General features: G+C 39.2%; 7 protein-coding genes across 10 annotated transcripts; 3 read left to right on the top strand and 4 right to left on the bottom strand.

Annotated features, from left to right (window-relative positions):
- The first annotated feature begins 1,751 nt into the window (after positions 1-1,751).
- Positions 1,752-3,854, top strand: LOC112166425 (heat stress transcription factor B-2a). Its single transcript, XM_024303264.2, has 2 exons — positions 1,752-2,158; positions 3,209-3,854. The coding sequence occupies exons 1-2, from the start codon at positions 1,883-1,885 to the stop codon at positions 3,548-3,550; spliced, it is 618 nt and encodes a 205-aa protein (XP_024159032.1). The 5' UTR covers positions 1,752-1,882; the 3' UTR covers positions 3,551-3,854.
- A 222-nt stretch (positions 3,855-4,076) lies between these two features.
- LOC112201716 (pentatricopeptide repeat-containing protein At4g21705, mitochondrial) lies at positions 4,077-7,441 on the top strand. Of its 2 annotated transcripts, XM_024342624.2 has the most exons (3): positions 4,077-4,436; positions 4,691-5,960; positions 6,964-7,441. In XM_024342624.2, the coding sequence occupies exons 1-2, from the start codon at positions 4,191-4,193 to the stop codon at positions 5,924-5,926; spliced, it is 1,482 nt and encodes a 493-aa protein (XP_024198392.1). In that variant the 5' UTR covers positions 4,077-4,190; the 3' UTR covers positions 5,927-5,960; positions 6,964-7,441. The 2 variants fall into 2 exon arrangements, with proteins under 2 accessions (XP_024198392.1, XP_024198393.1); XM_024342625.2 differs by lacking the exon at positions 6,964-7,441 and having other exon boundaries at positions 4,078-4,436; positions 4,691-6,057.
- A 921-nt stretch (positions 7,442-8,362) lies between these two features.
- LOC112201717 (monothiol glutaredoxin-S17) lies at positions 8,363-11,051 on the bottom strand. The gene is made up of 3 exons (XM_024342627.2): positions 10,777-11,051; positions 10,603-10,677; positions 8,363-9,811 (listed from the first exon to the last, which is right to left on the bottom strand). Exons 1-3 carry the CDS (start codon positions 10,948-10,950, stop codon positions 8,591-8,593), a joined length of 1,470 nt encoding a protein of 489 aa, XP_024198395.1. The 5' UTR covers positions 10,951-11,051; the 3' UTR covers positions 8,363-8,590.
- Positions 11,052-11,726: 675 nt separating this feature from the next.
- LOC112201715 (putative nuclear RNA export factor SDE5) lies at positions 11,727-16,785 on the bottom strand. Its single transcript, XM_024342623.2, has 11 exons — positions 15,724-16,785; positions 15,257-15,282; positions 14,596-14,673; positions 14,136-14,200; positions 13,728-13,987; positions 13,446-13,528; positions 13,261-13,317; positions 12,732-12,799; positions 12,501-12,607; positions 12,346-12,419; positions 11,727-12,266 (listed from the first exon to the last, which is right to left on the bottom strand). The coding sequence occupies exons 1-11, from the start codon at positions 16,274-16,276 to the stop codon at positions 12,150-12,152; spliced, it is 1,488 nt and encodes a 495-aa protein (XP_024198391.1). The 5' UTR covers positions 16,277-16,785; the 3' UTR covers positions 11,727-12,149.
- Positions 16,786-19,455: 2,670 nt separating this feature from the next.
- Positions 19,456-20,526, top strand: LOC112202975 (translation initiation factor IF-2-like). The gene has a single exon (XM_024344009.1). It carries the CDS (start codon positions 19,456-19,458, stop codon positions 20,524-20,526), a length of 1,071 nt encoding a protein of 356 aa, XP_024199777.1.
- Positions 20,527-20,625: 99 nt separating this feature from the next.
- LOC112202114 (stem-specific protein TSJT1) lies at positions 20,626-22,399 on the bottom strand. The gene is made up of 4 exons (XM_024343036.2): positions 21,784-22,399; positions 21,331-21,571; positions 21,108-21,228; positions 20,626-21,000 (listed from the first exon to the last, which is right to left on the bottom strand). The coding sequence occupies exons 1-4, from the start codon at positions 21,981-21,983 to the stop codon at positions 20,792-20,794; spliced, it is 771 nt and encodes a 256-aa protein (XP_024198804.1). The 5' UTR covers positions 21,984-22,399; the 3' UTR covers positions 20,626-20,791.
- Positions 22,400-22,621: 222 nt separating this feature from the next.
- Positions 22,622-26,479, bottom strand: LOC112202111 (endonuclease MutS2). Of its 3 annotated transcripts, XM_024343027.2 has the most exons (6): positions 25,966-26,478; positions 24,883-25,846; positions 24,279-24,803; positions 24,118-24,174; positions 23,499-23,960; positions 22,622-23,164 (listed from the first exon to the last, which is right to left on the bottom strand). In XM_024343027.2, the coding sequence occupies exons 1-6, from the start codon at positions 26,448-26,450 to the stop codon at positions 22,868-22,870; spliced, it is 2,790 nt and encodes a 929-aa protein (XP_024198795.2). In that variant the 5' UTR covers positions 26,451-26,478; the 3' UTR covers positions 22,622-22,867. The 3 variants fall into 3 exon arrangements, with proteins under 3 accessions (XP_024198795.2, XP_024198796.2, XP_024198797.2); XM_024343028.2 differs by lacking the exon at positions 24,118-24,174; XM_024343029.2 differs by lacking the exon at positions 22,622-23,164 and having other exon boundaries at positions 23,830-23,960; positions 24,113-24,174; positions 25,966-26,479.
- Between the last annotated feature and the right edge of the window lie 44 nt (positions 26,480-26,523).

The following is a 26,523-nucleotide window of genomic DNA, read 5'->3' as shown; positions in this document are numbered from 1 at the left end:
GTTGTTAGGCTCAATAAGTGAGTTAATGTGTTAGCCGTGAGGGTCATCTATCCTTTGCTTGGTAGCTTATGACATTTATGATTTTGGTATGAGACAGCATCTGAGTTGTACACCAATTGAGGTCTTTAGACTACTAGGTTACAGTTTCATGGGAGGTTGGTAGGGAGGATTTTTGTTTTTTGTTGTTAGGCTCAATAAGTGAGTTAATGTGTTAGCAGTGAGGGTCACCTATCTTTTGCTCGGTAGCTTATGCCATTTATGATTTTGGTATGAGACAGCATCTGATGTACGTGCCTTCTGACCAAGAATAAATTAATGAAATTATATTTTTTCTTTAAAAAAAAAAAATTGTGACTCTGGGCTACATGTTAATAGTTTTAGTTAGGCAGATTAAACCACTCGAGAGATACTGGAATTGTTAATTGGTTAACTAACCAAAGCCCAAAGGTAGTTCAGTCTTTATTTTATGAATCAAGCCAGGCTCAATTAAACAATGCAAGTTTATCTTTGATTCTTTTTGGTCCTACTTTCAATTGCAGTTGCTCAGAGCACATTGGTTTGGACTAAATAGACTAAAACTACAAATCAAATAAAATAAAAGTTGTGTGACTCCATTGCCTAGAATCTTCAGTGATCGAATAAGTCTAGCATGGATGATCGCAAGTCAGCAACTTTAATAAATTGGATATCGCTTTAGACAGGAACATATTCAATTTTCCATGAGTGGATCAAGATTCCACCCACAATTGCTATCCCTAATTGTTTGGAAATTACACTTCGTAATTTTTCGTCAATTGCTCTATCTTCAGAAATGAAAACAATACGATTTCAGCATTCAGCAACCTATGTTGGCTTTTTAATGTCAAACGAATAGAAATGATATAAGTTGCAGAAAATGTTAAAGACATTAGATAGATTTATGGTATTCAAAGTATATGGTTTATGATTATAAATCAAAATTAAAATAACAATTATATAACCAAAACCGAAAAATTAAATCCTATAAACATTTGGTCTAGTAATTAGTATGTACGTAAGATCTCAGTGCTTAAAGGGTTGGGCCTGTAACTAACATATATAACCTCACTTGGAGGAAAAAGTATAATTGATGACATATATACACAAAAAGCTTTTAATTCCGGACCATTTCATCACTAGGTCAGAGTTTCCGTCCCTTGATATTTCATTAATTTTTCATTTGTTGAATTTGTACGTTGTCTGGAATGACTGGGGAGTAAACAATCATTCAATATATGCACGCCAAATCCTTCAATATATTTCTCTCTCAATCTTGTACCCAAGGATGTACTAATACCCAACCAGACCGAATTTCCAATCCGCTTCCGGCTGCCCAATTTTTGAAATTGTAATACCTAATGGGATGTGTCGGATGCCACTCCCCCATCTACAGTCTTTCTCCCTAGCTAGCCTTATCGATCTGATGGGATTTTCAAATACAGTATACTAATTTAAATGAATTCATTGTTAGTCCAGTCAAATAGTAGAAATTTTCTTTGACTACACGTGCCATAATCCAATTGGAAAGTATGAATTTCCATGCGCTGATTTTGCTTCTGTTACATCATCATTCATTATTCAATTTTCAATACAATTTAATATAAAGTGCATTTTGTTCATCGGGAATCTTGGAAAGTTGCATGCACTTATTTTTAATTTTTCCGGTCAATGTTGCATGAACTTAAGAAACTTATAGAAACAGTAAATTAAAGAAAAAGAAAAGCGAAGCCAAAAGGAAACAATCCACCTTCCACGGCACTAGCTAGTAGTTTCCAAAAAGCTAAAAAGAGTAGTAGTAGTCGTATAAACAAAGAGAGTTTATAAGGAACTCTTTGGAAGAACCATAAATAGAGAAAACAGCTCTATGTGTATGGATCAACATATCTCGGAGGTGAACCATGGCACAAGTCAGAGTTCGAGGACGAGAAGCCCTGCCCCGTTTTTGTCGAAAACGTACGATTTGCTAGAGGAAGAAGAAGAGGAAGACAAAGATGGCAGCTGGAAGAGATCAATTGTGTCATGGAATGGAGAGGGAAATGGGTTTATAGTATGGTCTCCTGCTGAGTTCTCAGAGCTCTTGTTGCCTAAATACTTCAAGCACAATAACTTCTCCAGCTTTATTCGCCAGCTTAATACCTATGTGAGTAGTCTAAATTCCAGTCTTGCTAGCTCTATCTTCATTTATATACAGAATGAAATATCATACAGATCCATCAATGGCTTATATATAACTACTATTTCAATGATGTGAATGTTAATACATATTTGGTATTTTATAGTTTTATCAGTGCTCAAGAACCCTGTATTAATACTCCGAGAAATTTAGAAACCTCGTGAGTTTTCTAATCCATTACAATAGTTAGCTGAAACAAAATGTGGGAACAAAAAAAATCTAGGATTTGATCGTTCAAAGATTTCTGTGATGATGGTTTTTCTGTTTTTTGTATTAGCTCCAGGCGTATAAACAGTAGTCAAAATGAAATTAAGAAATTAATTAATAATATATAGAAGTCAAAAAATGTGACAGTTTCAATTGGTCAAAATAATCCCGCTCTGCAGACTAATGCACTAGTTTTGATTTATTAATCCTAGTGCATGCAGATGCAGCCAATTGATTTGTAGTTGAACAGCGGTCATAAAACGGGTACTGTGCTAGATCCTGTTCTTAGCTAGGAGCAGAAATTCTACGTTCTGTACATCCCCCGCTCCATAGCTTCGTATAATTATATATATAACATGTTATGGGGTTAGGGGATCATTATGTATGTGAAATCGGTTTATATCAGGCTGTCGATGCATTACACATGAGGTGGATCAACCTTCTCAGTAAAAGTATTATACATCATGCATCATTATAATTTGTACTACCAATGTGATGTATTATTTAACTCAAATTAATTTCATCACATACATAGTTTTATAAGATAATGAATTTTAAGCCTCTGTTATCTTGAAACAAGAACTCTCGACCTCTAAGTCTATCTCGTCCTTAAAATAGAACACAAACGTAAGTATTAATAAGCTATAATCAATATTATCTGATGTAATGATTATTATGGACGACAAATCAATTATTGTAGCTAATTAATATATTCTTTCGTCGCTGGCTGGAACATGTAGCTCTTCAATTTTGTCTAGTACAGTAGCATAGTCCCTATGAAACTTGATGGATGTCTTAATTAATCCACAGGGATTCAAGAAAACATCACCAAAACGATGGGAATTCAAACACGACAAGTTCCAGAAGGGATGCCGGCATATGCTACTGGAGATCAATCGGAAGAAATGCGAACCGAGCGCTTTTCCGGTGTATCTAAAGGCTTCGGAAGAGAGCACTAGTGCTACTGGCCTTAATCGAAGCATGAGCAATGCAGCAGAACAAGAGAATCAGTCTTTGCTGCTAATGGAGGAGAACAAGAACCTAAGGAAGCAGAAAGTGGAGCTTCAGATGCAACTTTCTCAATTCAAAGCACTAGAAACTAAGCTGTTGGATTGTGTGGGTCAGTATATGCAAGACCATCACAATCGATGACAAAAATTAGTACTAGCTGTGATGAGAGTTTCCTTAGGTTTGTGTTGAATATTACATCATGCATGCTTGTTGATCCACAATTCAAAACTTTAAAATCAAAAGTTGAATTTGCCTGCTCTATTAGTCTATTTCGTGGCTTTTATTAGAAAAGATGGAAGATCATTGAGGACTTTATGTTGGGTCCTTCTAGGTTGGTGCTAACCAGTATGTGGCTGTAATTATTTCACTTACTTGGACTCCATCGAGTCTCCCTTGCTAACTTTTTCTTCCTTTACATTCAATTCTACATATAACAATGTCTTTATGCCGACAACGGCATCCATGGATGATACCATGGAATGTAATGCCATGTCGAAAATAAGATTTTTTTTTAATAAATTTTTTCTGACTATGAAAAATCATTAAAAAAAAAAAAACCAGATTATAACCAGAACAGAACACAATAGGATCGAAATTCGGAAGCAATTGATTAACAAAAATCACTAATTAAGAATCCATAAGTTGAAGAAACTTGCATAAATGAGTCCAGTAAAATTGTTGTCTCAAAAGATTAATAGGCCCAAGAAGCCCAACTGTGCTCCTAAACCCCTTCTTCATTTTCGTTTCTCTGAAACTCTAAAACCCCAACAAACAAACAGTCATGGATCCCAAGCTCTCCTCCGTCAAAACCCTCATCCGAAACGCGATTACGAGCAGGTCCTACTATACGAGCCGGACCAAGAAGCCTACCCTCTACACGAAAATCAGTCCTCTCGGAAATCCGAACCAAAGCGTGGTTCCGGAGCTCGACGACTGGGTCTCCAAAGGCAACAAGGTCAGCGTCGGCGAGCTCCAACGCATCATTCGCGACCTTCGCAAGCGCAAGCGCTTCTCTCAAGCCCTACAGGTTTCAATATGTTTTCCCTATAAAATTTACAACAGGGTATAACTAGAGGGTGGTAATGTAACCCGAGGTTTCGATGTGTTTTCACATGAAACTTACTGAATTGTAGTTGAGAAAGAGGGTATAAGTAGTGGGTGTAGTGTGCTTGGTTTGGTTTTGGGGAGGTTAAAGTGTATTTGGAATGGCATAGTGTTTCTGTTTTGCTGTTTTATATTAACAAGGAATTGGGAATTTTGTGGTTTTGTAATGGTGTGCAGATTTCTGAGTGGATGAATGAGAAGGGGGTATGCAAGTTTCGGCCGAGTGAGCATGCCGTGCAGCTGGATTTGATAGGAAGGGTTCGGGGGTTTGTTTCGGCAGAAGAGTATTTCAGTAATTTGGGGGATGGAGATAAGGACTGTAGGACATATGGTGCTCTTTTGAATTGCTATGTCCGGCAGCTCCAGACGGAGAAGTCCCTTGGTCATTTGCGCAAAATGCAGGAGATGGGGTTTGCTTCTTCGCCTCTTGATTACAATGGGATCATGTGTTTGTATACAAATGGCGGTCAGCATGAGAAGGTCCCTGGTGTGCTGGCTGAGATGAAGGAGAATAATGTATCTCCTGACAACTTCAGCTATAGAATCTGCATCAACTCTTATGGGGTGAGGTCTGATCTTGAAGGAGTCGAAAAGGTTTTGAAAGAGATGGAGGGACAGCCTTACATTGTCATGGACTGGAATACTTATGCTGTTGTTGCTGATTTCTATATAAAGGCAGGCCAAACCAACAAGGCGATTGATGCCTTAAAGAAGTCGGAAGAGAGGTTGGATACGGAAAAAGGGCTTGGCTACAACTTTTTGATTTCCCTCTATGCGAATATGGGGAGCAAGGATGAAGTTTTGAGGTTATGGGGTCTTGAGAAGAGTGCTTGTAAGAGATGCATAAACAGGGACTATATATGCATGTTGGTGTCTCTGGTGAGGCTTGGTGAGTTTGAAGAAGCTGAGATGGTATTGAAGGAATGGGAAATGTCTGGAAACTGTTACGATTTTCGAGTGCCACAGACTGTGGTGGTAGGGTATTCAGCAAAGGGGTTGTATGAGAGAGCAGAAGCTCTGCTTGAAGACTTGATGGAGAAGGGAAAAGCAACCACCCTTAAAAGTTGGGAAATAGTAGCTGCTGGATATGTCGCTAAGGGTGAGATGGAAAAAGCTTTAAAGTGCATGGAGGTTGCGCTCAGTGTGTGGACAGAGGAAGGACGGAAACCCAACAATAGTTTGATCACAATCTTACTGAGTTGGCTTGGTGATGAATGCAGTGTTGAAGATGCAGAAGTTTTTGTTGGATCATTGAGGAAGGTTATCCCAGTGAACAAGCAGATGTATCATGCATTGTTGAAGGCATATGTAAGACGCGGTGAAGAAGTAGATAGAATTCTGGATCGTATGAAGACTGATAAAATAGATCATGATGAAGAAACAAGGAAGATCCTTGACATGAGGCCAACCTAGTTCTGATACCCCAATTGAGCCTGCATCTTTTCAGGTGAACCATAATTTCTTGTTCGAACATAGATTTTAGAACCATGGAAATTGTAGTATGTCTGCATTGTTAAGAATGAAATCAATAGCCATTTTGCGAATTCAACAATTTCAGTATAGATGGTTCTTGTACAAAATATAAGGATTTGAAGTCTGTTGTGCCCTCAGAATTTCATAATTAAATTGAACCCATAAGATAGTATGAAAGTGATGGAAGTATCAGCATTGGAGTATCATTCAAGCTCGGTGCAATTGCACAGTTCTATTTAATCGAGGTCGCAGAAGGCATTCGAATGTGTGTACATTCTCTCTGTGGGAACAAAAATCCATTTAGAAAATAAGCAAACAGCCAAAGATGAACAACAGAGGAAATTAATCAAGGATAATATGAGAATAGCTTATTCCAAAAGAAAAAAAAAAGAATTTGAGAATGGAGATTGATAGAAAGAGAAAAAGATGAACCATTGGCCCAAAAAGCCCAATTTTTCTATTATTAAACCCTTGTATTTCTTTGTTCAGTGAGCCGTGAACCTTAAACCCTTCACTTTCTACTCTTCGATATTTCTCTCTCAAAATCTAAAACCCCTACACACCCATCGATCCAAAGCTCTCCTTCATCAGAACCATAATGGCTCGCAGTCCTGTCCAGGATCCCATGCTTCTTGAAGTGGTCGATGACAACTGGTTCAGTGGACGCAGAGAGAACAACAAGGTAAGTTCAAACGCATCAAATTGCATTAGCCCAGGTTTTGTTCTCAGAGAAAGGCATCAAATGTACTAAACTATATATAGTTGAAATTAGGATTACTGGGTGGTAATGTTATTAGCCTGATTAGGGTAATTTAGGTTGTGGGTATAGTGGGGTTGATATGATCCGGAAGTTGGATTTGGAATGAATTTGAATGATATCAGAACGTCATAGTGAATGTGTTTGCTTGTATGACATAATCTTCTGCTTTTGGGACAATTTTTGTTAAAGGTTGAATAATGTTTGTTTAACTTTGCAGATATCTGTGGAGATGAATCAGAATGGTGTATCAAAAGGAAGTTCTAGCTCAATTGAAAACACTTATGAAAGTCGCATTATACAAAGCCTTGACAAAATCTCCACCAGTTTTGAACGACTCTATAATCTACTAGAGAAAAGAGAAAGGGAGAGACAATATACAGTTTGGGATGCTATCAAGGAGATCCCAAACTTGGATCAAGGTACTCGTTTCACGGCGCTTGATATGATTGATACCAAAACAAAAAAAGATGCGTTCTTGAAGATGTCCCCTGAAGAACGATTAAATTGGATATTCTACAAGATGCAAGGAGTATAAGTATACGAGTTCATGTGAATTGATATGTTATGATATCTTTTTTTTGTGATGTTATTTTGGTTGGAATCTTCAATACATTCGTCTATTGAGTTGTTTTAAATACTTTGGGTTTAAACTATAATTGGATAACTTCTTATTTGTTATACAATTGTTACTCGATCAATTTCATTTTTTCTCAAGTGCATGCATGAAGGTTGCTGCTCTTTCTGTGTGCACAGACCGAGAGAGGACGGAGACCCAACACTAGTGGCTCAATAGGCCAAAATATTGAGTTGGCTCTTGGCTTGGTGATGAAGGCAGTGTGAAGATGTGGAAGCTTTTGTTGGATCATTAACTGTTTTCACAGTGAACCAGCAAATGCATCATGCATTATATATTGTGGATAATATGAAATCTGATAAGATCGATGATCATAAAGAGCATCCTTGGCATGAGGCAAACCTAGTTCTGATTCCCCAATTGCGCCTGCATCTTGTTTCAGGTGTCGTGCGTTCAAACAAGGAGTTTAGAAACAATGGAAATTGTAGTATTTCTACATTTGTTGAGAATGAAATTGCCATTTTGCAAATCCGCAATTTCTGTATACATGCTTCTATGGACAAAATGTAAGGATGTAAAATTGTAAGGATTTGTTTTCTGTTGTGCCCTCAGAATGTCGGTTAAGATAGTCAGCATTGGAGTATCATTTACTGTAATCTATGGCAACAAAGTTTCATTTAGAAATAAGCAAACAGCCAAAGATGAACATGGTTCCAGAGTATGCACATGCATATGCCAATGCAAACCGAACAGTTTTCCCGTGTATGCTAAGGCTTCAGAATAGAGCGCTAGCACTGGCCTTAACCATATCATGAGCAATGCAGCAGAACAAGAAAACCACTGTGCTGCTAATGGAGGAGAACAAGAACCCAAGGAAACAAAAAATGGAGCTTCAGATGCAACTTTCCTAGTCCAAGCCCTAGAAACTGTAGGATTGTGGGAATACGTATAATCTCACACATCTATTGAATCCACAATAATATGCATTTCAATGTGTGTTGCACTTTCATGTCTCTAGGTAATCTGTGGCAACAAACTTCCATTTCAAAAATAACCAAGCAGCAAAAGATGAACTTCAGAAATTGCTTATCACAAATAATCCCAAGTGTGCAAACATCAATTATCAAGGAAACATATGACTCGGTATATTAAGAAAGCATCTAAAGCAAACTTTTAGAAAGTGTCTAATGTCATCAGACACTTCAACACATCAGAATAACAATTGATTTCACGGTTTTCTGGGATTATTTGATAAAACAGGGCCAAGGTTTCACTCCGTCAGAGTAGCCTTAAGCTCTCCATTGTTCTTCAGTTCCAGTATAATATCGCTTCCTCCTATTAGCTCACCTTTGTAATACAGCTGAGGGAAGGTTGGCCAGTTTGAGAAGACTTTAAGCCCCTGCCTCACCTCCTCATCAGTCAAAATATCAAATGACCCAAAACTAACACCATCTTCTGTAAGGGCATTAACAACTTTGGAACTAAAACCACATTTCGGAGCATCCGGTGTGCCCTTCATGAAGAGCATCACTGGTGAAGAAGAAATCAATTTCTTTAAACGATCTTCCAGAGTATCTTTCTGAACAATCCCATTCTCTGCCAAAACGTTTTTGAGTTCTCCACTTTTCTGCATCTCCAACACAATGTCTGATCCACCAATAAGTTCACCCTTAATATATAGTTGAGGATAACTGGACCAGTTTGAATGAACTTTGAGCCCTTGACGAACTTCCTCATCAGAAAGAATATCAAAGGTCTGAAACTCCACCTTTTCTTGTGCAAGGATATCAACTACCTTCCGGCTGAACCCACACTTGGGTTCTTCCGGTTTTCCCTTCATAAACAGCATAACTGGGCTTGAATGAATGAGGCTTTCAAGCCGAGAGGTAAGAGTTGAACTCAAACCGGTAGCTGCTGAGGTTCCACCTTTTCCACTTCCAGCTTCAGTCACTTTTGCCCCAGCAGAATCAAATGTATCGATACCATGGTCTCTGAAAACTTCCTTTAGTTCACCACTTTCGTGCATTGAAATTGCAATGTCACACCCACCAAGAAGCTCCCCTTTGCAGTAAAGCTGAGGAAATGTTGGCCAGTTAGAGAACTTCTTTAAACCTTCTCTAACTTCATTGTCTGATAGAATATCGAAACTTCCAAATTTGACCTTCTCTTCCTTCAAAATGTCGACAACTTTTTGGCTGAATCCACATTTGGGCTCTTCGGGGTTTCCTTTCATGAAAAGCATGATTGGATTAGATTCAATCAGCTGCTGCAGCCGCTTTTTCAATGTATCACTGGCTCCAATCTTTTCCTGGGAAGACCCATTTTCTTTTGCCAACTCTTTAATGGTTTCAAGGATAGTCGCACCAGCAGCCATCCCAAGGCTGGCAGGAGCTGCAGGTTCTCCAGGGTTAACTGACCCAGCAACCTTAGCAACTTTATTGGCCAAACTAGATGGATCTGCACCTTCCAATTTATCAGCAATCTTACCATCCTATATAAATACACAATGGAGAAATTTTAGTAAGAGAGAGATTGTTTTACGACCCCTTTCCCCCAGAGAAGAGAAAGACAGCCCAAACAGTAGGAAACTGATAAAGTTGAGAAAAGGTACATAAGAACAGGGGCTCAGAAGGCAATAATGAAATAAATTTAACAGTTTATCATCAGCAAAAGTAATCTACCATACTTAAGATTGTGCTGCCTTTGAGATACATATTTAGCATACTAGCATACACCATATACCAATAATTAGCATACTAGACCAACATACTCAAGAAGTTTTACCTTCTGAAAACTAAGCTTTTAACTCATCTTCCCCTAGCTCTTAATCACATTCTCTCACAATTAACTAATGGTAGCAGACCTGACTACTTTCCTACGTACACAGAGCAAGTTACACAAATTTCTGGAACTGCAGCAGAAATCTCTCAAATCTAGTTAAAAATCACCTTTTTCAGTTGGATAGTCATTCAAATTGATGAAGGCTTGTTTCAACAAGTTCATCGTCTTATGACCCTAACACCATCCCCACTCACTCAATCTATAGTGTTTAAATTCCACCACCAACTCTTACTCCTACTACCAAAGCTACTCTTATCAATACTGCCTATATCAACATAATAAAAGTCCCCCAAATTATACAACCAAGCCTATTCTCACAGTAGATTAAAAACTTCACTATTGCATTCGAAAGCTAAATAGATACACTCACACGTCAAACAACACAATTATGCTCACTGCTAATCACTAAGAAAAACGCTGCAATACCCAACAACCATATACCTTGGCAAACACAAAGAACGGCACAGCAGAAACCGCATAAGCCTCAGAAATCTCAGGCTGCTCCTCAGCCTCAACCTACAAAAACCCACCACAAACTCAATCTCAGAAACCAAAATTCAGAACAGGGTTTATACAAAACACAAAATTGGGTTCAAAACCGAGAACCAAACTTACCCTCAAGAAATGGGCATGAGGGAAATCAGTAGACAGATGTGAGAAGACCTCGTCCATGTGCTTTGAGGCCTCACACCATGAAGCCCAGAAGTGAAGCACAACCGGTGCGCCACTCTGAACCAACCCGTCAAGCTCCTGCTTCGATTTCACATCCTTCACTGACCCACCACCCATTGAGCTCTGAATTCGAAAACCCACAAGCAAAATCGCAGAGAGGGAGAGAAAGGGAGAGACTTTGTTGAGGTTTTATTATAGAGAAAGACCTAAAACGAAGAAGACCGGGTGGGTTTTATGGGTAATTTCAGTTGAGGAATAGTGGAGGCTCTCTGTCATGAGATCTGGACCGTTGATTTGGTTGATTCTTTATTCTTTTGGGTGATTTGACCCCGGTTTTGATTCTCTATGGTGGGTTCTACCTGACGATTTTGATGGGCATGGGACCATGGGTCTCTTTTGGTCCCAATAGTGGTGTGTGACTTGTGTTGAGGTTTTTGGCATACAATTAGAAGCATTATCCAAAAAAGAGAAAGAAGAAGATATGAAGACACGTAAAATGTTCTTAACATCTAGAGTTATGAATCTACGAATCTTTTTGCCAATTGAACATTCAAGTAATCGAGTACAAATTCCATGGACAAGTGGACAACAAAGTTTAGTTCAAATAGCATGAGATGGGATCAAGTAAATCCAAATTAGATGCATGTTTTTTCCTCTGCTCGGTTAGAAGTACTTCATTAGGGCCTATACCCTTTTAAGTTGCAAGTAATGGCACACATCCAAGATTATATGTACTGCATCTATTATTGAGAGGTAAACAGTACCTATTAAGAAGAAAAACTCAGACCCAAAGAAGTAACAATGACATCCAAGATTTCAATGACAGGTGCACTATTATTGAGAGGTAAACAGTACCCATTAAGAAGAAAAACTCAAACCCAAAGAAGAAACAATGACATTCCAACATTTCAATGACAGGTGCACTATGCTTCATTCACTGTCATTACATTGCAAAAGCCTCAAATGTGACTATTTTGAACTCATCGAAATTTTCTTTCGTTCTAAGAAGGTAAACAGTACCACTAAGAAGGAAAACTCAAACCCAAAGTAAAAATGATATTCCAAGATTTCAATGACAGGTGCACTATTCTTCATTCACTGTCATTACATTGCAAAAGCCTCAAATGTGACAATTTTGAACTCATCGAAATTTCCTTTCGTTCTAATAAGCTTCATTTTCTTTCAGAACCAAAACTATATTTTGCCAAAAAATTGTACCAATTTTCACTTCTCTTTTTGATACTGTCACCTATTTGATAGTTCATATGTTGATTATCTCCAAAGATGGATCCTTTTGAGATAACAACTTGATTCCACTACTTTTTGAGAAAAGTTAACTTTTTTCGGTTAATACTATCCAACTGGATTAGTATTGTTCCAGCATTGTCTCCTTCAACCCACTTGATTGATTCTTCCTCCAGAAGCTTCAAAACCTGCGTCAATTGATAATATGAAAGTAAAATATCAAGCATTTTCAAACATAAGCAGCAAGTATAATTGAAGAGGTCTTACTGCTAATCGTCTGCGAGATCCTTTCAAGATATCTCCCTCCTTTGTATCAATAATGACCTTAAGATGCTTGATTGCTGACCAAAAGGACAACAAAACAAATTCAATATTATGGAGAAAAAGTTATAGAAATAGGGCTATGAGACCAAATCACTTACATGAGATACCAGAAAATGAAGAAAGATGACACTTCAGAAGACGTATTGCCTCCTTGGCACCACCTTCATGCAAGTCAAGCACTATATCCCCTTGTGTCTCAGCATCTCTGACAAAGAACCCAGTGAAAGAAAAATATCAATGTCCTATGAACCAAGCTTAACCAATGTCCTATGAACCACCCTTGACCAATGTCCTAAGAGGGTTGGACAACACAAAAAAAGGATGCTGACCTAGGTTTAAGGATCATTTTATTTGACTCCTCATCTGCTTCGCGTGCCTTTTTCTGGAAAAAATGTCCCTGCCATGCCATAGTACATTAGAGGTCATAAATTCATTTAATTTCTGAAGCAATTTCCCCTTTATCTTAGAATCTTATCTGATAAGAAATATTTCTAAACTAAGTCCAGGTCAAGCTAGTTCAGTTCACGTGCATGGGATCAGGGGATTTCTTGAACAAACTATTGTACGTTTGTAACTTGGTTTCAAAAATGGAACCCATCTGAACCATATACGAATCTAAAAAAAACAACAGCCAATATTATGATAATTATCAGCCAAGGCCCAGACAATACTATTCACGGCCTCAAAAGTCAATCTAGCCACACTTAAATCTAAGGAAGCACCACAAAAACAAAATAATAGAGCATGTATGAAGGCCGGGTTAAGTAAAGCTATTTGTAAAGTAGTCGGAAGCCGTATCATATTCATAGGAATTTAATATGTAATCACTTCTTCATGACAGTAAGATGGAGACTTTACCTGTTCCATAAGTTTGTCTGCTCGAATACGATCTCCCTTAGAAAATGCGTCTACAGCCTAACAAAAGAAAACTAATTTCTTTACCCCATAGTGTGCAAAGTTACAAGAATACCACAAGCAACTACTGTGCATGTATAATATATTTCAAATAAATGGAATAAACTAAGCCATATAAAGCTACTTACTGCCTGGTAATACTCCTTCATCGTACTCCGATACTCCTTCACACTTTTGCGAAGAACCTGGTACCTAACTTCATCATCTGCATCTGCAATTACAGCACAGTTATGAAGGGGTCAGGAAAATACAAGTACAAAGCAAGGAGACTGTGCCTTATAGATCCATATTTAGGCTTAATTTGGATTTAGTAGGAACTGAATGAATTCCTTTACAACACAGATTGATCCAACTATTCTGCTCCATAGAGGGTACCAGGGAAACACCAGTGTAGAGAAAAGGGTGCATACCATCCTCAGTATGATGCTGTTGATAGACCACAGGTGTCTTGTGATCTGAAAAGGAATCTTTTGGAGGTTCAAGCACCAAATGGCCGTAGTCTGCATATCCCTTCATTGATCTTACTATTCTTGTTTTTGGTAGCTCCGGCTCCTCGGGTCTCTCGGGAGCATTGAAGAGAGCAGCCAAAAGTTCCTTCTGTAGATCAAATCTCTTCTTTTCTTTTCCAGCAGATTCTACTTCATTTGTATTTGAAGCCTTGTCTCCATTACTGCAAGAAGACGAATATAGATAAGTCAGACTGATAATTGTATAACCTAAGTATTTTAAATACTCACCATCTTCTCCCTCCCCCTCTTTGTATAGCAAACACAGGGATAATACTTGGTAAGTATAACAAAAGTAAGGACAGAACCTACCCTTCAGTGGAGTTTATGTGCTTTCTCTGAGAAGATTCTTCCAATTTCAGATATGAGCCTGCAGACTGGACAATAATCTTAAATAAGACAGAGAGGTAGAATAGCAATAACTAATCTGTGCTTGACAGATTTCTACCTCTTCTCTTAGTTTGCATTTTAATAATATGTATATTGTGTGATGACATAAAAGTAAGGGCAACAGAAATGAGGTCCTCTTAACAAGCAGTTTATACAAATCTATGATGTCATATATCTCCTTATATGCAGTTTTCAAATTCTAAAGCTTGATAACATGTTAAGAGTACATCAGAATGGCCTTTTAGAGAAAGTTGAACGGCCTTTAAAATATAAAATTGGAGCATACATCATTGAAGCGTATTAACATATTATTATAATTCAGAAAGCATCAAAGCTAATACAATCCTGTTTAGGCTCCTAAATGGTTGGAAATGTTACTGACCTTATCATTGGAGTTAGAGATGACTTCGTTTCTTTCATCCGAGGCTGACGTTGACAAACTGATCAGATTTTCCATGCTCTGAATGGTAATTAAAAGTAAATAAAAAAGTCATTGCTTAGAAGCACTTATATGTGAATAAATCTTGCCAATGTCTAACAGCTTTAGAAAATAAAAGGTATAGCATTAGGAAAAACTTAAGAAATTATTTTACTGAACAGATTGAATAGGAAAGTGTCTTGAGAAAAGAGAGAGAGAGAGAAAAAAAATACAAAAACAAAAACAAAACAAACAAAGAAAGCCATAATAAACCGCCTTTGGGGTAGAGATGAAGATAGGCTTTTTACTCATATATAGACTAGAAAATTCCCCTGCGGGCAATGCAGGTACAATCTGATAGGCTACAATCAAACAACTGGATGTAGTCTACCATTACATTTGCTCTACTCAGTTAAAACTATAAAAGTTTCTTTTGAAAAGGAACAGAATAGAAAAGATATTGCTTAAGAATTCAAAAGAGCATTGCATGTCAGCACAAAGAGACCTAGCCAAACCTAAAGAAAAACATAGCCCAAATTTTCCAAGAATAGACCATAGCTAATTACAAGATATAACGACATCCATATGACAGAAGACAGAGAAAAGCCTCGAGAATGCTGTATACCTTTTCCATATCATATCCACAACTATCTGCAAAAAGAAAGCCAGATTAGTGTTCTTACATTATGGTCACCAAAAAAAAACTATTCAACTGCCACAGCAACATCAACAAAACTACAATAGATTTGAGATTCTGATTATTGATTTAAGATTCTAATCAAACAAACACAGCAATCTAATCAATTTCATACTTTAAATCCTTTCGTTCAACCTCCTTCCACTCTTAACTCCCACAACCATAGGTGTGCATACTCATTCGATTGTGCGTATTGATTATAGGCATCCACCCCATTTAACATGGTATATCATCTCCAATTACTCCTAATCATGCTAGATAACATTCAAATCATCCAAACATTTTCCACAACAATGCCAAACATTTTCATGCTAGCAAATCATAGCTGACATAAAACTAAGCAAATGGCTGAAACAAAACACAAACAACACTAGTTTTCGGGTTAGATACTTTACCAAGAACGTCTCGAATCACATCCCTATCGAGCTTGAACCCCTCTCCAAGCATATTGAACAGAAAATCCTCCATGTCCTGGTGAAGCACATCATCCCCAGCCGAAGAAGAACAAGACTCGGCCTTTTCCACCCAGCTCTCCGGAATCGGCAACACCTTGGACTTCGTGTCCACTCTCAACGCCTTCCCTCCATTACCACCCGACGACGTCGTTTTGTTCCCATAATGCTTCCCAATAACACCAGAAACACTCCCCACTGAAACCGACCGATACTTCGTCTTCGCACCCCTCGAATTCCCACTCCCATTATCCGACGTCGTTTTGTCCTTCTTCCCAATCCCACCATCATCCGATACCACTCCCGACGACTCTTCGCCGGCGCTGGTGGCGGAGAGAGCCAGAGTCTCGGCGGCGGCCTCGGCGTTCTTCCCGGCCTTGCAATAAGCCGAAGCGATTTCCTCAATGGAAAACGCAGGGCCAAACGCGTCGAGCAAAACCCTCAAGCCCTGTTCGTCGTCGAATCTGGGGGCGCCATTGAAACCAGAAGCTTCCATTTCCAGAAATTCAGAGACTGAGAATTCAACACTGATTTAGAAAATCGGAAAAATTCCCAAATAAATTTTGGGTTTTTCTTCGTCGGAAATGCAAGCGATCTGAAATTTCAGGAGGGAAACTCCGATTCAGGTTCTGGGTGGTTCAAAGATTGGAGCTTTTTGGAGAAAGAAACCGTCTTTAGGGAACCTGAAGAAGAAAAAGGAATCAGAAAATCGGAGAATGAGATTTTGAAGAGGAAAATGGGGGTGAGGGTTTGTGATTATTGTGAGGAATCCATGAACAAGTTATGAGATTTAATATTGAAATGAAGAAAATAAAGCAAAAAACTAAAAAGGGAGTGACATGCTTTTGGCGCCTTGTATTTTTGCTTATTGGCAGAGTCTTGGACTCTGATACTCTATATAACTTCGGAAGGAAGTTTGGTGCAAATTCCAATAAGGATCAAAGAGTTTTGGACTTTGAGAGTGAAAAGACATTCTATGACTCTTTTCTTCACTGTAAATTTGAAATGTGATGATTGTGGCAAGAGGGTTGAGAGGGATTATATAGCATTTCATCTTGAGTAGGCATGTTGAAAAAAATCTAGAAATTGTGGCTGCTAGATTGTCATCCAGAAAATGTAGTGTCTTTTAAACAATCGTTACGTGTCACTCATGCTTAAGTGATAAAATTATGAGCAAAGTAGTCATGATGCTAATTTGGTATTGTTATTATTTGTAACATATCAGGGTTGGTGTGTAATAACAACCAAGAAATGAATAGAAAGTGCTCATGTTAGGTGTGAGTGAGGTATTTTTTTGGACCATTGAAAAAAACCAAAATAACTTTAACAGTCCAATTTAATTTACGTTGAACATTAAATATATATTTTTTTATATCAGTACTATCTTCTCATCAATTCTTACTCTAAGTCCAATGCACAAAAAAAATAAAAATAAAAAATAATCTATTTTAGGTTTTTACTCTGAATCTCAAGAGAAACTTCAAGCAAAACATTCGGTATCAAAAAGAAAAAGAACAAAAACTTGAAAGAAAAAGGGTTGTTTTTTCTAACTTTTTAATTCGGTGTTTAGATCTCCTATAAATTTTGGAGATATATTAATCAAGGTCTAATTTGCTACATCAATTTTGATTGTAAATTTATAATATAGTCAACAATAAATTGCGATAAAATCACTTTCTTCGTTTGTCCATTTTATCCATGAAGGTAAATAAAGGAAACAAATCAAAATCTCATAATTTAAAAATTTTGTTTTCAGTTTAAAAATTCAAATTCCTCAAATCCAGTGAAGAAAATTAATTATGACTAAATCCAGTTTACCTATCTGAACTTATAACTAATACTAAATTTAGTTTACCTACATAAACTTATGATCGAAAAGTCTAAATTAAAAATCAATAACATTGCTATACTTCCCAATTTGATAAGTAATGTTACTTTACTTCCCAACTTATAACTCATTACCTACATGAACTTATGACCGAAAATCATCTCAGTCCCTAGTCCTTTAAATTAATCAGTAACATAGCTATACTTCACAATTTGATAAGTATAATCCAACCATTAGCCAATCAATTAATTTTTACCGTTAAATGCTCATGTTAGTCCATGAAGGTGGCAACGAACGCAGTATCTCTGAATGAAGCTCAACATTGAGTGTTCGACTTCTTCAGGGCAGCCTGCAGATCCATCCGTACAATCATCTACAACCCTCAAGACGTCGTCGCCCCATCTCACCTCCACTCCGTCGCCGCCGCCGTGATCCACAACTACCTCCATCACCAACCCTAAGGTCCCCTTCTCATCCCTCTAAATAACATCACTGAGCGTGCAAAGCAGCGACACCACATCATTGGCCAGTATGTTGTGGGTCGCGAAGTACTTACGCAGGATACAGGCACGAAGGACCAGGGTGCCTCTAATTTTCTCAAAGATTTTTACAAGACCAATTATATTTGAACCTCCGACATTCCATGAATGCGCTCTCATGTGACGTTGCTTTGAGTAAATAAGATGTACCAGACAACGGTTCTGTATCTCTGTTGCAGTGGAATATACATTAAGCTAGGAACAATGGGCTAATAGACAGCTCTTATGTGGTGCTTGCACAAGTCAAGGGATGGAGAAATTTGGATATTGTTAGGCCTCAAGAGTCAAGACCTACTAATTGGCTGATCTATTCAAACTTAATCTCACACTTTTTATCGATTGATCTTCATCTGTTCAACCTTGAAAGACATCATGATTATCACTCAATACTATATTCATTACTAATTTCATTAATCTCAAATCTCGATCCACTCTCTCACCCTACCACAACCACTCGCATTGCTGTTATACCTTTATTACATAAGCAATTATTATGTGATTTGCATATCTCTTTTCACAATCTTTAAAATATTAGAGAAAAATAACTTATTCCAATATTAATTTTATTTAGTTACAATAGCGAGGACTCTAAATAAAAAGTGAACCTAAAAAAATCAGTTAGAGATTAATTTGGTTTGGTCAAATCGTTTTATTCGTATTGCGTTTAAGATCCATTTAAACCTATTGAAAAAATGGTATTTTTAATCAATTTTACCCTAAAAAAGAACCACTCCAGGATAAATTTCTGCCCAAAAAACCTTCAAACCCAAATAAATTCTCAACAAGAAATTATGACCAGCAATAATGTACTTAGCCCAATATAGCAGTTTTTTGGGATTTAGGTATGGCATCAATTTGCTCTCTTTGCTGTACCCACTAAAAATGTGCAGGGCTAGCTTAATAATGCACTGTATATAAGAATTTTATGGTATTAATGAAAGTACGTATGTATAATTATACATACGGTATTATAGCATTTCTGGACTTATGAACAAGGTTAACCTCCATCAAGACTCGAGGCGTCACCACTAAAAGTGAAGGGTTCATCACCAGGACCAGCACCTCAATCAATGCTTTGGCAGATGAATACTTGGGATAAACAACACGTAATTCTCTGGTCACATAAGCATCATGATACCTCATACCTGGTTTCCATAACCAAATGCATCAAATTCATATGCTTGCTTTGTACCTCACAAATAAAACCGCCAATTTCATGGCCATTTTCGCTGAAACAAACTCTGCGCGGCGTGCTATATAAACTACTTAATGTGCACAGCAAGATAAGCAACAACAAGTAGCCAAAAGATGGCAACACCAAAATGGGCATGCATGGCTCTTTTGCTATTTCTCAGCTTGGGAGTTGGCTCTGCTGGTAGAGCCAAAGTGGTTGATAAACCAGAAAAGTTTGTCTTGGATGGACATATTGGTTTGAAACCAGGCGTCCACATGGGAGGTATTATTGAAGGGGCACTTGGCCACAATGACAAGAGTCCCCAGAGTCCCCCCACTCCACCACCCAGCCCAAGTGACACCTCTGTTGCCGGAGCCAGAGGTGATGGTTATGGTGGAGGCCAAGGCAGCGGCTATGGAAGCGGCCAAGTAGGAGGCATTATTGGGGGAGGAGGAGGAGGTGGAGGCGGTGGTGGGTTTGGCGGGGGTGGAAGCGGAGGAGGCAGCTTTGGTAGAGGTGGAGGCGGCGGATGGAGTGGTGGAGGAGGTGGCGGTGGCGGCCGAGAAGGTGGTGATGATTGCGGGGACCAAAGCGGCGGTGATGACGGAGACCAAGGCGGCAGCCCAAGCATTGTCGTCCCAGGTTTTACCATTCCTGGCTTTGACATTGGCGGTGTTATCGGCGGTGGAATTAGTACTGGATCTTCTGGTCTATACTGCACACCAATTAATTGCCGTGGTAATGACTGCAAAGGAGTTCATTTGTACTTCGATAACTCTAATGCTCCCAATATGGCCCCCATTTTGGCGCCAGAGACCCTGGCGGGAAGCAACGGTCAAAAACAAAATGTGAACCATGAAGTGGAGGATAAACACAGTATGGATACCCTGGCTTCAGAACCAAGCACTAGCCTCGACACGAAACCAAGGTCACCAGACCCGAAGGATGACAGTGCAGCCCCAATCTATGTCCCTGTACCAGTCCCAGACCCAAACAATGCCCCGTCATCACGGGGAAGACCTTGGCCACCAATCGATCCTCCGACACCACCAAGCAACACCCTGGGATCAAGCAATGCCCTGGCACCAGAACCAAGCGATGCCCTGGAACTGGAACCAAGCTATGATTCCGTGGTCCCAAAACCAAGTGAGGACCTGGAAGTAGAACTAAGCGTGGTCCCAAAACCGGCACCGGGATTAGACTAGGCAGACTAGCATCTATATAAGTTAATAAACCCTGGTGTAAGCACTATTATGTAATAAGCTGCTTTATAGCTCAATAAGAACATGCACTGAGAATTATAATGATGTAAGGAAGCATTTAAGAAATATAACTCACATATGGATCATATATCAGTAAACTTGTTCTATTTATCGGTTCCCATAATCCCATTAGTCACAGAGATATATATACTTCATAGTTCTCACTAACAGGCTATGGTGATTATTTCACTTCAGTGTCGTTACTCTCCTAGTAGTGATCTCCTTCCTTGACAGCAGTTGCATCCGCCCAATTCTGTCCACTAAAGGTGCGTGGAATGCTGGGGATTCGCGTGAACAGATCCACCTGAAAAGAAACTCCACAAATGTTGCCACTGTCGTCTTCGCGTGCAATTGCCCTTACCTTGTGTAGTGGATGAATAAAGCTCATCAAACCACTTCCATTTGAGAATATGCAGCCTGTTCAGACCACTTTAAAACACTTAAATGCATAGACAGCTAAAAAAACAAGGGTTTATTAAAAAAAAAAAACAAGGGTTAAGGAAGAAGCAACAATTGGGACTCACCTGGAGGGAAAGGTGCACAACATTTTCCACAAGCTTCTCTTATGATGTTGAGTTTGTGGGAGCAGACTAGAGACCCATCACCTGCCATTCCCCAGTGAAGTTCAACGCTTGCATCTCGGTCCTAGCATGTGATATTTGTATCATAGAATCATAGATAAATCTTAAACTTCCAAAAGGAACTAATGAAATATATTTAATTGTTAAAGTCCGTTTAGTAACGCACCCTGGCTGCAAAAAGGGTACCAGATCTAGCATCGAAGAGGATAAATGCAAATTTTCCCTGTAGATCTTTGATGACTTGATCAGCTGGGTAGGGTGCTCGATCTCTTAGGACTTTATAGACTTCAACCACAACCATGGCTTCTGTTGCTTGCCTTGGAAGGCCATAGTATCGTCTCAGGTCAGAAGTGTTCTCCAAAGTCCCAAAGAAAATGCAGAAGACATCGTCTATGACTACAATTGACCTGCACAATACCAAACAACACTACTGAGAGCACTAAATTAAAGATCTATCAGATATGCAACATGTTAAAATCCCCTTAATAAATGTTAATCCAGAAAACTAGCATAATCAGATATCCTACAGTTCTTGATCAAAGGCCATTTGGAAGCTCAAAAAGTGCAAGAAAAGCAATAACATCAAACAACAAGTAACGAGAAGATCAAATACAAGTACCTTGGGTGAGACTGATTTTCATTGTCATGAGACAAAGCCATGAAATTCCCATCTGAAAGGTAGTATATAGTGCACTCAGGACGTGATGATTGGAAAAGCTTCAAGATTTCCTCTCTGGTCTTTGCCTTCTCCGGCCCAATCGAAGGAAGCCCCAGCTCTACAGGAGGGTTTCCTGTTGCCTTGTCGAAAACCGTCAACATGTTCCAGCACAACCTTCAGCAACATACAATGGAGCTGGTTCTTAAACTCCGTTGGCTTTCAGCGCTTTTCCACATGCTTATCTTGATGGGATGTAATTGAAGAATACATGTTGCTAGCGTACAAAGAGTGTTGCGTAAGGACTATGCATGTGGCAGCTCCAAGGTTTACATGGGACGAGACGTGTAGTCTGCTCTGAGCTATAAGCCTGAGACGAAGGCATATATAGTGCCAAAAAGTATTGTTTGTATTTGAGCTGAGGATGGTTTCAGAACTCAGAGTAGAAAATTACAGCTATATTCAGTTATTCACTAGGCCGTTGTCAAATTCTGTAATTCCAGTTTAGCGGTAAACAGTAATAGGTTATTAGCATCTTTTGGATGAAGCATTAGTCAAAGTTTAGACTTTAATGGTATGCCGGGGAAGGTTGGTGAGAAATTGGAATTCAAAACTTGAAAATATGATCTGATCCAAAAAAAAAAAAAAAAAATTATGATCTGTCTGAGGCAAACTTGCACATACCTGCATGCTCAACATACTGTGTTAATAATAGTACTCAGTATTCATATCAGTGCTAGTGGAATTCATCAACAAGAAGGATTCGGGCAAGAATTGACAGGTAATACAAGCCAATGTCTCATGCTCATAATGGTGTTTCTGTAATCATGGAATTATGGACAAAAAGATGGCTTAATGTACAAAGTCCAACCATAGTAAGATTGCTGATGGCGATTTTACAAAATTGTGAGGGGGCACTTTGATGACCCAGCATTAAACTATACAAGTACATGGAAGATGAAAATAATGATCGTACTATGTCCAGAAAATCGTTGCCGTGTTGTGTATATGAGTATAAACAAGGATCACTAACCAGTAGACTCCCATTTCACTTGATGTAAGCAACTGTACAACCATAATTCATTGGACTTTCCGCTTCATACTTGGCTACTCGTGGATGTTTCTTTAAAAGCTCAAGTGCTCGCTCTTTGACAACCCCTGTGCCCATCCCATGTACAACAAAAAGAACTGACTGAGACTCTCTAGTAGCGATGGCCATGTCCAGATTGTAAGAAGCTTCCTCCGCCCTCATGCCACGAAGATCCACTGTGTTCTTTGATGTTTGTACCGCTGGACTATAAGAAACCTCCGCATCTTTGTTTTCCACAGTACGGCTCCGCCAAACCTACAATGTCAATCATAATGATGAGACTCCATTGAACTTAATTAAAAGCATCTACAAGACAAATGGTCAAAACCGTAAAACAAACTTGATGGTGCAAGCAAAAAAGTCAATATGGTATCCCCTCATTATCATGGCTACAAACATGCATCTCCAGTAAAGATGCAGCCTTAGATAGTAAATACAAGGGGAGTATTGCAGTGTATGTACAAATATTATGGTTTTGATGTATTTTGACACCCAAGTATATTGGTTAACAACTATTGTTGTGTATTCTGTATGTAGAGTCAAAATGAAATGCAATTATGTATATGGAACAAGTAGGAGTACAGCATACCCGCTGCTTCAAACGTGGGACAGAACTAGTCACGGCATTCTTATCACTACTAGGAATAGCTCTGATCTCATTATTCTTCAACCTAACCTTAATTTTACCATATTGTACGAGCACTGTCCCATCATCTCCAGGTGCTTCAACTACGGTAGCTATCTTATCTCTGAGTCCCTTCAAATAGACTTGTTCCCCAAATCGAGGTGTGTATGAAGTTTCAGATGTCTCATTTACCAAGAAACCATCTTCAGGACTGTGAGCCTCAATAATAGATGCAATTACAGCTTCTGATTTCTTTATCAGCAAATTCAACTGATCAGCACCAGCAGTTTTGAGTCGGTTATCAAACTCCTGAAGCACAGCTTCCAATTGAGATTTGACAATCTTCACTTCTTCCCGAACCTGTAGGGTTTCCTTTGCCATAAGAGCTCTCTTGCGCACGTCAAGATCTTCTGCCTCATCTTGGATCTTCAATCATATAAAAGAAAACTAATTAAGGGTGTATAAACAACTCTCTTTATCTTCCAGTATAATCTCTAATACTAGCAAGCAAACTTGCCAATGAAATCATGCCCACTAAATCATATGCTAATAACTCATAAGTTAAAAAAGCAAAGTACCAAACTGATATAATTGGCTGGAATTGAGTTGGAGTTGCAAAATTTAATCTTGGCCGTAACAACTGGTATAGAGAAAAGTGCGACACAAAAAACAAGAAAGAAAAATTAGCAGGCTTGCAGCAGAATTAAAGCAAGTCTGTCCAGACTAGAGCTACTCTAACTATACCTCATGATAAATATCCCTGGTTTCTGAATGAAGAGACGCTGCCATCTTAGCCTGAGCTTCCAGTCTGTTTCTTTCCTCTATTAATGACCGATGTAGCAAACCTTTACGCTCTTGCTGCTTTTCTGGCCTTAATCTTTCCACCCAATCTTGTGCGCGTTCAATTATTTGTTGATTAAAACCAATTGATTTAGCAATACTCAATGCATTTGAGTCACCAATACTTCCCCATAGGACCCGATAAGTTGGTTGTAAGGTTTCTGGAGAAAACTCCATGGCTGCATTTTCAAACTGGTGATCCTTTTCTTTTAGAAGACTTAAATCCGCGTAATGAGTAGTCACAACAGCTAAGTTAACGCGATCTTTGAGATATTGCAAAATGCTGGTAGAAAGAGCCACACCTTCTGAAGGATCGGTTCCACTACCAATTTCATCAATGAGGACAAGTGATTCTTTTGAGGTGACTTCCAAAATATTACAGATCCGTGATATGTGCCCACTAAATGTTGAGAGGCTTTGCTCAAGAGACTTCAATTGAAAAACCATAGTCAGACTAAAATGAAAAACGTAAGGAATCAAGGATTTACTGACATAAATAAGGTAGTACCTGTTGATCTCCAATATCAGCTAGAACAAGATCAAACCATGGAAGCTTTGGCTGGCTTCTAGCAGGCAGATACATTCCAGCTTTCGACATAAGAGATGCCAGGCCCAAAGTTTTCATGGAAGCTGTTTTCCCGCCAGTATTAGGCCCTGAGATTACAACCACTCTGGTTCCATATCCAATTTTGATATCTATTGGCACTGGAAAATCAGATACACCACTAGATAAACTTCGATAGACCATTTTTACATCATTTCCGTCTTTGGAGGAAAGTGCGCTTCTAGAACTGGATGCAAGGGCATCAGACAAACTACTAAGAGATGACTCAAGGAGCAAAGGATGTTGTATTCCTTCAATATCTATCGATATCCCAATTTCAGCTCCACCATTCTCTAAATCCTTGCCATCCTTAGAACTGAAAATTGGGCATACCCCATTCATCCACCGAGCATACACAGCTCTAGCAAAAGCAAGATCAACTTCTACAATCTTATCTAACAAATACACTATCTCCCCTTCTGATTTTGCAATTTCTGATGTAAGGAAGCTCAAAATGCCTATTTCCTCAGCCTTCTCAGCATTCGAAAGCCTCACTTCCATGTTATTCAACTCCACCGCCTCACTCGGCTCCATGAAGTACGTCGCACCAGAACTACTAGCATCCAACACCACCCCATCTGGAACCAAATACTTGTACCTAGCTCTAACACCCACACACATCCTCGCCCTGCGCTTCGTCACCAAAGGACTGTCAATCCCCCCGGCCTTAAATATCTTAGACGACATTTCCTTCAACAAAGCATCCAATTTCTCCATGTTCCTCTTCTTTTCGAACCTAATGATCTCCAAGTCTTCACTAGCCGTGTCGAGAATCTCCGAAAGATTGCAGTCTATGCACAACCCTATAGTTCTCTCCAGCTTCACTAGAAAATCACAACCCTCAAGTACTTCAAGCAATGGCAAGTACCTAATGCATAACTTAACAAAAAACAAATCATAAAAATTTGATTTTTCTATGTAAATTCAGTACTATTTCTCAATCAGTGTTCACAATTCAAACGAAAGCAAGCTCAATAACACCAATACCTATGAGAATCTGCTAAGGCCTTCAGCTTCTCGAACAAGGCCTTTGCGGCTATGAGTGTTCTACGCACAGCGCAGAGCTCGTTGATAGTGAGCAATTTGCCCAAAACGGCGTCGTTTACGATCTCGGAGACGTCCTCGATGGAGAGGAGATCGGGCGGCGGAGAACCGATCGCTGCGATGGCGGAGACCGCGGCGGCGGTTTGATCTAGAAGCTTCTGGCTCTCGGACTTGGATTTTCCGAAGGGAATTTGGGCCTTCTGCGCGGCGGAGAAGCCCATGGAGGTGGAGGCGAGAGCGGAGAGGTGGTTGCAGACGGAGGGCCATTCGAGGATTTCGAGGGTTTCGGATTGGAGGGAATGGGAGAGGGAGAAGTTAGTGACGGCGGCGGTGGCGGTGGGTTTGGGGAAGAGGTATGAAGATTTTGGGGAGGAGAGGAAGAAGGTTAGGTTGAATGGAGTGAGGGAGGTGAGCATTGGTTTTTGCATCTTATCCGTTTGAAAACTATGGAGGCAAAAAAGACGGGTATATGACTTCGCGCCGGCACTGTCAGATGAAACG

This window comes from Rosa chinensis, chromosome 5 (assembly GCF_002994745.2).
Source record: "Rosa chinensis cultivar Old Blush chromosome 5, RchiOBHm-V2, whole genome shotgun sequence".
In the NCBI taxonomy this organism is placed as follows: domain Eukaryota; kingdom Viridiplantae; phylum Streptophyta; class Magnoliopsida; order Rosales; family Rosaceae; genus Rosa; species Rosa chinensis.
The sequence above is the reverse complement of the archived record's forward strand: the minus strand, read 5'-3'. Positions and strand labels throughout refer to the sequence as shown.

Coding starts and splice junctions, on each gene's coding strand:
- LOC112166425 (XM_024303264.2), top strand. CDS start 1,883: ATGTGTATGGATCAACATATCTCGGAGGTGAACCATGGCACAAGTCAG. Junction 2,159..3,208: donor TTCGCCAGCTTAATACCTAT/GTGAGTAGTCTA, acceptor ATTAATCCACAG/GGATTCAAGAAAACATCACC.
- LOC112201716 (XM_024342624.2), top strand. CDS start 4,191: ATGGATCCCAAGCTCTCCTCCGTCAAAACCCTCATCCGAAACGCGATT. Junction 4,437..4,690: donor GCTTCTCTCAAGCCCTACAG/GTTTCAATATGT, acceptor AATGGTGTGCAG/ATTTCTGAGTGGATGAATGA.
- LOC112201717 (XM_024342627.2), bottom strand. CDS start 10,950: ATGGGTGGTGGGTCAGTGAAGGATGTGAAATCGAAGCAGGAGCTTGAC. Junction 10,678..10,776: donor CTCATGCCCATTTCTTGAGG/GTAAGTTTGGTT, acceptor GGGTTTTTGTAG/GTTGAGGCTGAGGAGCAGCC. Junction 9,812..10,602: donor CGTTCTTTGTGTTTGCCAAG/GTATATGGTTGT, acceptor GTATTTATATAG/GATGGTAAGATTGCTGATAA.
- LOC112201715 (XM_024342623.2), bottom strand. CDS start 16,276: ATGGAAGCTTCTGGTTTCAATGGCGCCCCCAGATTCGACGACGAACAG. Junction 13,988..14,135: donor CACATAAACTCCACTGAAGG/GTAGGTTCTGTC, acceptor GTCTTCTTGCAG/TAATGGAGACAAGGCTTCAA. Junction 12,608..12,731: donor AAAATGATCCTTAAACCTAG/GTCAGCATCCTT, acceptor GTTCTTTGTCAG/AGATGCTGAGACACAAGGGG.
- LOC112202975 (XM_024344009.1), top strand. CDS start 19,456: ATGGCAACACCAAAATGGGCATGCATGGCTCTTTTGCTATTTCTCAGC.
- LOC112202114 (XM_024343036.2), bottom strand. CDS start 21,983: ATGTTGACGGTTTTCGACAAGGCAACAGGAAACCCTCCTGTAGAGCTG. Junction 21,572..21,783: donor GAAAATCAGTCTCACCCAAG/GTACTTGTATTT, acceptor GGTATTGTGCAG/GTCAATTGTAGTCATAGACG. Junction 21,001..21,107: donor TTGTGCACCTTTCCCTCCAG/GTGAGTCCCAAT, acceptor TGGTCTGAACAG/GCTGCATATTCTCAAATGGA.
- LOC112202111 (XM_024343027.2), bottom strand. CDS start 26,450: ATGCAAAAACCAATGCTCACCTCCCTCACTCCATTCAACCTAACCTTC. Junction 24,804..24,882: donor CTGATATTGGAGATCAACAG/GTACTACCTTAT, acceptor TTTCAATTGAAG/TCTCTTGAGCAAAGCCTCTC. Junction 24,175..24,278: donor CCAGGGATATTTATCATGAG/GTATAGTTAGAG, acceptor TCTCTATACCAG/TTGTTACGGCCAAGATTAAA.